At 40.0% G+C, this 9,536-nt stretch overlaps 1 protein-coding gene across 4 annotated transcripts in view; it reads left to right on the plus strand.

Moving 5' to 3' along the window:
- Positions 1–7,619, plus strand: part of FHL2 (four and a half LIM domains 2) — a 134,270-nt gene extending 126,651 nt beyond the window's left edge. For all 4 annotated transcript variants that reach the window (XM_073664748.1, XM_073664745.1, XM_073664746.1 and 1 more), the window contains exon 6: positions 3,467–7,619. In XM_073664748.1, the coding sequence (XP_073520849.1) occupies positions 3,467–3,618 (152 nt within the window). In that variant the 3' untranslated portion in view covers positions 3,619–7,619. The remainder of the gene's footprint in view (positions 1–3,466) is intronic.
- Positions 7,620–9,536: the final 1,917 nt, after the last annotated feature.

Raw genomic sequence — 9,536 nt, forward strand, 5'->3', positions numbered from 1 at the left:
GAAATGTAGACAATTAATTATGTTACTAAATATTAAAGGGAAACTCAGATTGTACATGCAGCATCAATTATATGAATGTTGTTCGATCTGGTTCCTGGCCAATCCACTCCGCTGTGCAGGCATAAGGCTTGTGAGGTATCAAGCAGCTTTGATCGAAGTGGTAAAAAGGTTTTTCAATCCAGCAAAGTGAATTAAAAGCAAAAAAAAATCTCTATTGTGACCTCATTAAAATAGTAGCAAGGCCATAGAAAAATACTGATGCGTTTCAAGTCTAGCTGACTCTTAATCGTAGATAAAGTTCAAAAATGACAAGAATAAAAATATATAAAGCTCACTAATTAGATGAGATCACATATTAACAGCACCGGAAAAGCAAAGTATTAACCCTAGGATGGGATGTTGTGGATATGCATATGTCCCATAGGCAACAATGTAACATTTTTTCTACAATAGATACAATTAACTTCAATAGCTATAATTAACAATCTTAGTGCACAACAGTCTCATAATGACACAAAATACTAATAGGAGATATTTGATGTCAGTCTGTATTGATCGTTCAGATGAACCAATGGGTGGTCCTATTTCCTGATTGATCAAATTCCCTCTATGACTGTGCATGCAGAGATAGCTGTTAATCACTAGTGGAACTACCCATTTGACTTATACAGCGTGGATGTAAAAAGTCTACTCACTCCTGTTAAAATGCCAGGCTTTTGTCATGTAAAATATCATACCAAGAATAATTTAAAAACTTTTGCCATTCCAAAACGTTGATCTTCTTCTGACAAAGCTATTCTTTTGTTGATTTAGAGTTATTCTTAGGGTCATCGTGCTGAAAGGTGAAATTCCTCTTCATTTTCAATTTTTTTTAGCAGAGGCCTGAAGGTTTTGGTGCAAAATTAACTGTCGAAAAAAAACAGCCCCAAAGCATATTGCCGCCTCCACCATGCTTCAATGTGGGGATGGTTTTCTTTTGGGGATGCGCAGTGTTGGCATTGCGCCAAACATACCTTTTTGGAATTATGGACAAAAATGTCAGTCTTGGTTTCTTCAGACCACAAGTTTTCTCACATGCTTTTGGCAGACACAGTGTAAGTTTTGGCAAAATATAGCTGGGCATGAATGTTTTCCTGTATATGAAAAAGGCTTCTGTTTTGCCACCCCACCCCACACATCAGACATATGAAGAATACAGGAGATTGTTGTCACATGCAGTTCCTGCAGATCCTTTAATTTGCTGTAGACCTCTTGGCAGCCTCCTGGACCAATGTTCTTCTTGTCTTTTTCATTAATTTTTTAGATACGTCCAGTTCTAGCTAATATCACTTTTGTACCAAATTCAAACCACTTCTTGATGACTGTTCCATGGTATATCTAATGCCTTGGAAATTTTGTTCTACCCATCTCCTGATTGATAACTTTCAATAATGATATACATTTGCTGTGTTGTAAGCTGTTTATGGATCATGGCATTTGCTGTAAAATGCAGCTAAGAAAATGTCAAATGTCAGGAAAATCCTAACAGCTAAACTTTATATGGGGTTAATCAGAATCCCAGTAAATGACAGCGGCTGTGTACTGACTACTATTAAACATGAGTTTAAATAGTAGTCAGTTAATAGTGAACGCAATCATTTTCCCAATTATAAAAGGATGTTCACACATACACTGCTGTTCAAAAGTTTGGGGTCATTTAAAATGTCATTATTTTTGAAAGAAAAGCACATTTTTTTTCAATGAAACTAACATTAAATGAATCAGAAATACACTCTGTACATTGTTAATGTGGTAAATGACTATTCTAGCTGCAAAAGTCTTGTTTTTATTGCAATATCTACATAGGTGTATAGAGGCCCATTTCCAACAACCACCACCCCAGTGTTTAAATGGTACATTGTGTTTGCTAACTATGTAAGAAGGCTAATGGATGTTTAGAAAACCCTTGCACAAGTATGTTAGCCCAGCTGAGAAACGGTTTGGCTGATTTGAGAAGCTATAAAATTGACCTTCCTTTGAGCTAGTTGAGAATCTGGAGCATTACATTTGTTTGTTCTATGAAACTCTCAAAATGGCCAGAAAAAGAGAACTTTCATGTGAAACTCGACAGTCTATTCTTGTTCTTAGAAATGAAAGCTATTCCATGCGAGAAGTTGCCAAGAAACTGAAGATTTCCTACAACGGTGTGTTCTACTCCCTTCAGAGGAGAGCACAAACAGGCTCTAACCAGAGTAGAAAGAGAAGTGGGAGGCCCCGCTGCACAACTGAGCAATAAGACAAGTACATTAGAGTCTCTAGTTTGAGAAATCGACGCCTCACAGCTCCTCAACTGGCAGCTTCATTAAATAGTACACGCAAAATGCCAGTGTCAATGTCTACAGTGAAGAGGCGACGCCAGGATGCCGGCCTTCAGGGCAAAGTGGCAAACAAAAATCCATATCTGAGACTGGCTAATAAAAGGAAAAGATTAATATGGGCAAAAGAACACAGATATTGGACAGAGGAAGATTGGAAAAAAGTTGGTGGAGGTAATGTGATGGTCTGGGGTTGCTTTGGTGCTGGTAAAGTGGGAGATTTGTACAAGTTAAATGGGATTTTGAATAAGGAAGGCTATCACTCCATTTTGCAACGTCATGCCATACCCTGTGGACAGCGCTTGATTGGAGCCAATTTCATCCTACAACAGGACAATGACCCAAAGCACACCTCCAAATTATGCATAAACTATTTAGGGAAGAAGCAGGCAGCTGGTATTATATCTGTAATGGAGTGGCCAGCGCAGTCACCAGATCTCAACCCCATAGAGCTGTTGTGGGAGCAGCTTGACCGTTTGGAACGCAAAAAGTGCCCATCAAGACTATCCAACTTGTGGGAGGGGCTTCAGGAAGCATGGGGGGAAATTTCTCAAGATTACCTCAGCAAATTAACAGCTAGAATGCCAAAGGTCTGCAATGCTGGAATTGCTGCAAAGGGAGCATTCTTTGATGAAAACAAAGTTTGAAGGAGAAAATTATTCTTTCAAATAAAAATCATTATTTCTAACCTTGTCAATGTCTGGACTATATTTTCTGTTTATTTTGCAACTCATTTGATAAATAAAAGTATGAGTTTTCATGGAAAACACAAAATTGTCTGGGTGACCCCAAACTTTTGAACGGTAGTGTATGCAACCACATTATTTTAGTTTTGATTTTTTTTTCCTCTTCAAAATTACTTCAGTTTGATCCTCAATTTATTTGTACTGATTATGGGTGACAATGAAGGTGGAAAAAGTTCTGAAAAGAATGTTCTTTGTATGATTTGTGTAGAAGACAAAAGCCAGCCATTTTAACAGGAGTGTGTAGACTTTTTACATCCAATGTACATACAAACACCAGGGTTTTCAATAAATAAAATATGTTATACTAATTATTTTCCCACAAAACTGTAATATTGTTTTATATTTGTGATTTCTTTCAATTACCAGGGCTTGGAGGAACGAAATACATATCTTTTGAGGAACGTCAATGGCACAGTGATTGCTTTAATTGTAAGAAGTGTGCTATTTCCTTGGTGGGTCGTGGATTTCTTACAGAAAGAGATGACATTCTGTGTCCTGAATGTGGAAAGGATATATAAAAGGAAATATGGAAAAGATAAACAAATGCAGAAATCAACAATATAACATATATGCTTCAAGAAATATGTGCAATTTGTGTGCTGTTCCCTAATACAGGAGCCCAGGCGTGTTTGTCCTTGATATTCCTGAGCAGATTGTATATGATAGATGATGATAGATTATGCTAATTACAAATGTTAGAGCTTCATATAACTTTATAAGCTAGATGTTTTCTGGCGTCATATATTAGAAGTATATTTTATTACAGTATGTACAACGGTACTCTGCTAATGTACAAACTTTATTTCTTTTTAGTTATTCACAAATATATTTTCTCTTTTATTCATTGTGATGTTTATAAAAGCATACACCCTTTCCACAATGCAGTTTTGCATTACATATGGGTTTTATGTCTAAATTTCCCAAGAAACAGGATTCAGATGGAACCCTCAAGTGAGCCGAAGACTGCTACATCCTGAACAGAACTCAAGAGGTTTTTTTTTCTAAAAGTGTCTGTCTTTTCAGACTTTCACAAGAATGGAGTCTGTTATGTTCTTGTGCCCATCTAAATAATACAAACGGAGTTCATTTTGGGGGTTTCTGTCTGAATCACATTTTTCTGGGATTCAGACAAAACCCGCGGGCATAATGCAGAAATGCAGTGTAAACATGGCTTTAGTTGGAATGTAGGAAATTTATGGGATTGGAAACAACTATTGATAACCTTTAACATTTTCTTTCCTTATGGCACCATGTTTCTACGCTGGCACTTACAATGGGTCTATCATTGTACCATGACAAAAATATACACTGATATCAGCACATTGCTGTAATGATATTACATGGCTACCTTACTTGATGGCTAAAATACTAAAAAAAAAACAAGGAAGATGAGACAGACCAATTGTAGGTCAATAGGGCCCTTCATTATTCATCAGAATTCATATGTAGGCAGATCTAAAATAATTGCTCTGATATGAACAGAAATGACGCTAATGTGAACATAGATTTACACCTAATGGCTCTCTTCATGTTTTTACTTTGCTTAGTAAAGCACATCAATGTCATGCTACTTTTGGAGTTTTCTTTCAGTATAGTAGTATATAACGTTCCTCTACCAAGAAGTCCAAGAACCTCTCCCTGATGCAACATCTACAAGCTGTAATATCTAGCTCCTTACATAGTGCAGTTGAGTAGTCTATGAGCAATTTACTTTTAAAATATTTATGATTACTTTATATTTACAGATAGTTTAGAATACAGATATCCTCATTGGTAATGAATTATAGCATTCGTACCTCCAAGTACAAATACACAATTTTCTATAAAGTCAAATTTATTTCCTACCCTTAGACAGGCAATGCAGGTCTACTTTACAGACCGGCACATTCTAACTAGAACTGCTACAGCCACAGTTGTGAAATATTTTGCAAACAGCACTTGGTATATAAAGTACATACAATATATAAATACATGTATTCATACATTATATATATATATATATATATATATATATATATATATATATATATATATATATATATATATATAGTCATGGCCAAAAATATTGAGAATGAGACAAATAGTAATTTTTCCAAAGTTTACTGTTTCATTTTTTGTAATGGCAATTTGCATATACTCCTGAATGGCAAAGAGTGATCAGCTTAACAGCAATTACTGTACTTGAAAGTCAATATTTGCCCAGAAAATGAACTTTAACCCCCAAAACACATTTCAACATCATTGCAGTCCTGCCTTAAAAGGAGCAGCTAACATCGTTTTAGTGATTGATCCATTAACACAGGTGTTGATGAGGACAGGGCTGGCGATCAATCAGTCATGATTAAGTAAGAATGACATCACTGGACACTTTAAAAGGAGGCTGGTTCTTGGTATCATTGTTTCTCTTCAGTTAACCATGGTTATCTCTAAAGAAACACGTGCAGCCATCATTGCACTGCACAAAAATATCCTAACAGGGAAGAGTATCGGAGCTACAAAGATTGCACCTCAGTCAACAATCTATCGCATCATCAAGAACTTCAAGGAGAGAGCTTCCATTGTTGTCAAAAAGGCTCCAGGGCGCCAAAGAAAGACCAGCAAGCGCCAGGACTGTATCTTAAAACTGTTTCAGCTGCGGGATCGGACTACCAGCAGTGCCGAGCTTGCTCAGGAATGGCAGCAGGCTGGTGTGAGTGCTTCTGCACGCACTGTGAGGCGGAGACTCTTTGAGCAAAGGCTGGTTTCAAGGAGGGCAGCAAAGAAGCCACTTCTCTCCAGAAAAAAACATCAGGGACCGACTGATATTCTGCAAAAGGTACAGGGAGTGGACTGCTGAGGACTGGGGCAAAGTCATTTTCTCTGATGAATCCCCTTTTCGATTGTTTGGGACATCTGGAAAACAGCTTATTCGGAGAAGAAGAGGTGAGCGCTACCACCAGTCTTGTCTCATGCCAACTGTAAAGCATCCTGAAACCATTCATGTGTGGGGTTGCTTCTCAGCCAAGGGAATCGACTCACTCACAGTCTTGCCTAAAAACACAGCCATGAATAAAGAATGGTACCAGAATGTCCTCCAAGAGCAACTTCTCCCAACCGTCCAAGAGCAGTTTGGCGCCCAGCAATGCCTTTTCCAGCATGATGGAGCACCTTGCCATAAAGCAAAAGTGATAACTAAATGGCTCATGGAACAAAACATAGAGATTTGGGGTCCATGGCCTGGAAACTCCCCAGATCTTAATCCCATTGAGAACTTGTGGTCAATCATCAAGAGACGGATGGACAAACAAAAACCAACAAATTCTGGCAAAATGCAAGCATTGATTATGCAAGAATGGACTGCTATCAGTCAGGATTTGGTCCAAAAGTTGATTGAGAGCATGCCAGGGAGAATTACAGAGGTCTTGAAGAAGAAGGGGCAACACTGCAAATATTGACTTGCTGCATTAACTCATTCTAACTGTCAGTATAACCTATTGGTACTCATAATATGATTGCAATTATATTTCTGTATGTGATATAAACATCAGACAAACACTAATAAAAACCAGAGGCCAGCAGATCATGTGAAAATATAATTTTGGTGTCATTCTCAAAACTTTTGGCCATGACTGTATATATATATATATATATATGTATATATATATATATATATATATATATATATATATATATACCGTATATTCCGGCGTATAAGACGACCTTTGAAGACTGAAAAATCTTCTGTCTAGTCTGGGGTCGTCTTATACGCCGGTAATGCTTTTGAACTTTCAGAAATTGACATGCGGGGATACTCTGGGGGTGTTAATAAGCTGCCGTGGCCGTATCCCTGCCATGTCGGAGTTAATATAAGGTGGAGGGAGTTAAAATACGGCGGCGGTAGGTCCAGACAGTCAGCGCTTCTGTGCTGAAACTGACACATCGCTGCGTATTCCCAGCTCCGGACACAGCGCAGGGCTTCTGTGCCGACAGCTTTCACTTGTCACAGAAGCGCTGCGCTGTGTCCGGAGCAGGGAAGTTCGCATCGCTTCTGTGACAATATATGAAAAGCTGGCAATTCAGCAGCGGCATAAGCCGGCACCCGACAATTTAGAATAGAAAGAATAGAGCATCACACATAGATTAGATAGATAGAAACATGTCAGTCACATATATATGAAGTACAGTGACAGTATTGCTTACTGTACTTGTCATTTAGTGTAAAGGATTTATTAAAACAAATATTAGTGTTTTCATGCACCGTCTCTTTAAAAAAGCCGGCTGGCATTTCAGCATCTGTACCCGACAATTTATAACAGAAAGAATAGAGCATCACACATAGATTAGATAGATAGAAACATGTCAGTCACATATATATGAAGTACAGTGACAGTGCTGGTTACTGTACTTGTCATCTAGTGTTAAAATAACGGATTTATTTAAAAAAAAATTGTCGTGGGGTTCCCCTTAATTTTAGTCTCTAGCAGAGGTTAAGCAGACGGCTGGGGCAGATGTTTGAAGCCTGGGAAGGGGGTAATACCCACGGAGCTTCCCAGACTACTAATATCAGCCCCCAGCTGAATACCTAGCCTTTACTAGCTATTAAAATGGGGGATCCCAAAAAAATGACGTGGGGTCCCCCCTATTTTAATAGCTAGCAAAGGCTAGGCAGACAGCTGGAGGCTGATATTAATAGCCCAGGAAGGGTGCCATGAATATTGGCCCCCTCCCAGGCTAGAAACACCAGCCGTCAGCCGCCCCAGAAATGGCGCATCCATAGGATGCGCCAATTCTGGCACTTAGCCTCGCTCTTCCCACTGCCCTGTAGCGGTGGCAGTGGGGTAATAGGGTTGGGGTTGATGTCAGCTTATAATGCCAGCTGACATCAAGCCCAGGTTAGTAATGGAGAGGCGTCTATAAGACACCCCCATTACTAACCCCATAGTAAAAGTTAAAAAAAACACAAACACCCAGAATAAAGTCCTTTAATTGAAATAAACACACAATTCTTTATTGTTCTAAATTAAACCATACTTACCATCACGCCCATTCCAGCTGAAGCCAACGATCTCCTGCAATAAAAGTAAAATAATAAAGCAACCTCATCCTTACCTTTCCATGGTTCCCAGGACAGCTTCAGCTCTGCTACATCGAGATGACAGGCTGGACCGCAGCAGAACGCTGCCATCCAGCCTGTCATCCCGCAGACACTGAGAAGCGCAGGCATGCTTGCGCTCCTCAGTGTCTCGCTGTGACGGCATCCAGATGAGCCGACAATGAACTCAGCTCACCTCCTGGACGTCCGTCACTGACAGCGTGGGAAACTTCTACTGCGCATGCGGGGAACAGGAGAATTTTCCCACGCTGTCAGTGACGTGCATGAGGTGAGCCGAGTTCATTGGACATGATCTCGGCTCATCTGGATGCCGTCACAGTCAGACACTGAGGAGCACAAGCATGCCTGCGCTTCTCAGTGTCTGCCGCATGGCAAGCTGAACGGCAGCGTTCTGCTGCGGTGCAGCCTGTCATGTGAATGTAGCAGAGCTGGACCGGTCCTGGGAACCATGGAGAGGTAAGGATGAGGTTGCTTTATTATTTTACTTTTATTGCAGGAGATCGTTGGCTTCAGCTGGAATGGGCGTGATGGTAAGTATGGTTTAATTTAGAACATTAAAAAATTGTGTCTTTATTTCAATTAAAGGACTTTATTCTGGGTGTTTGTGTTTTTTTTAATTACTTTACTAGAAATTCATGGCGGTCATGTCTAATATTGGCGTGACCCCATGAATTTGGGGCTTAGGGCCAGCTGATAATGCCAAGCTGGCCCTAACCCCTTTATTACCCAGTGAGCCACCGCACCAGGGCCCTGGATGAGTTGGGTACAGCGCCAGAAGATGGCGCTTCTATGAACGCGCCATTTTCCGGGGTGGCTGCGGACTGCAATTTGCAGCGGGGGGGGGGGCCAGAAAGCTTGGGCCTCCCTGCGCTGCAGATTCCAGCCCCCAGCTGCCTAGTTGTACCTGGCTGGACACAAAAATAGGGCGAAGCCCCACGTCTTTTTTTTTTTTAATTATTTCATGAAATAATTAAAAAAAAAAGGGCTTCCTTATATTGTTGTGTCCGGCCAGGTACAAATAGGCAGCTGGTGGTTGGGGGCAGCCCGTTCCTGCCTGCTGTACCTGGCTGGACACAAAAATATGGCGAAGCCCACGTCAACATTTTTGGGAAAAATTAATTACAAAATTAATAATAATTTAGGGACTGCATCTTTATTAACCCCTCAATTGTCATTTAGTGTTAAAATAAAGGATTTTTTAAAAAGAAAATTGGCGTGGGATCCACCATCATTATAGTCTCTAGCGGAGGTTAAGCAGACGGCTGGGGCAGATGTTTGAAGCCTGGGAAGGGGGTAATACCCACGGAGCTTCCCAGGCTACTAATATCAGCCCCCAGCTGAATA

Source organism: Phyllobates terribilis, unplaced genomic scaffold, assembly GCF_046119375.1.
Source record: "Phyllobates terribilis strain yellow unplaced genomic scaffold, ASM4611937v1 Scaffold_2__4_contigs__length_985480577, whole genome shotgun sequence".
In the NCBI taxonomy this organism is placed as follows: domain Eukaryota; kingdom Metazoa; phylum Chordata; class Amphibia; order Anura; family Dendrobatidae; genus Phyllobates; species Phyllobates terribilis.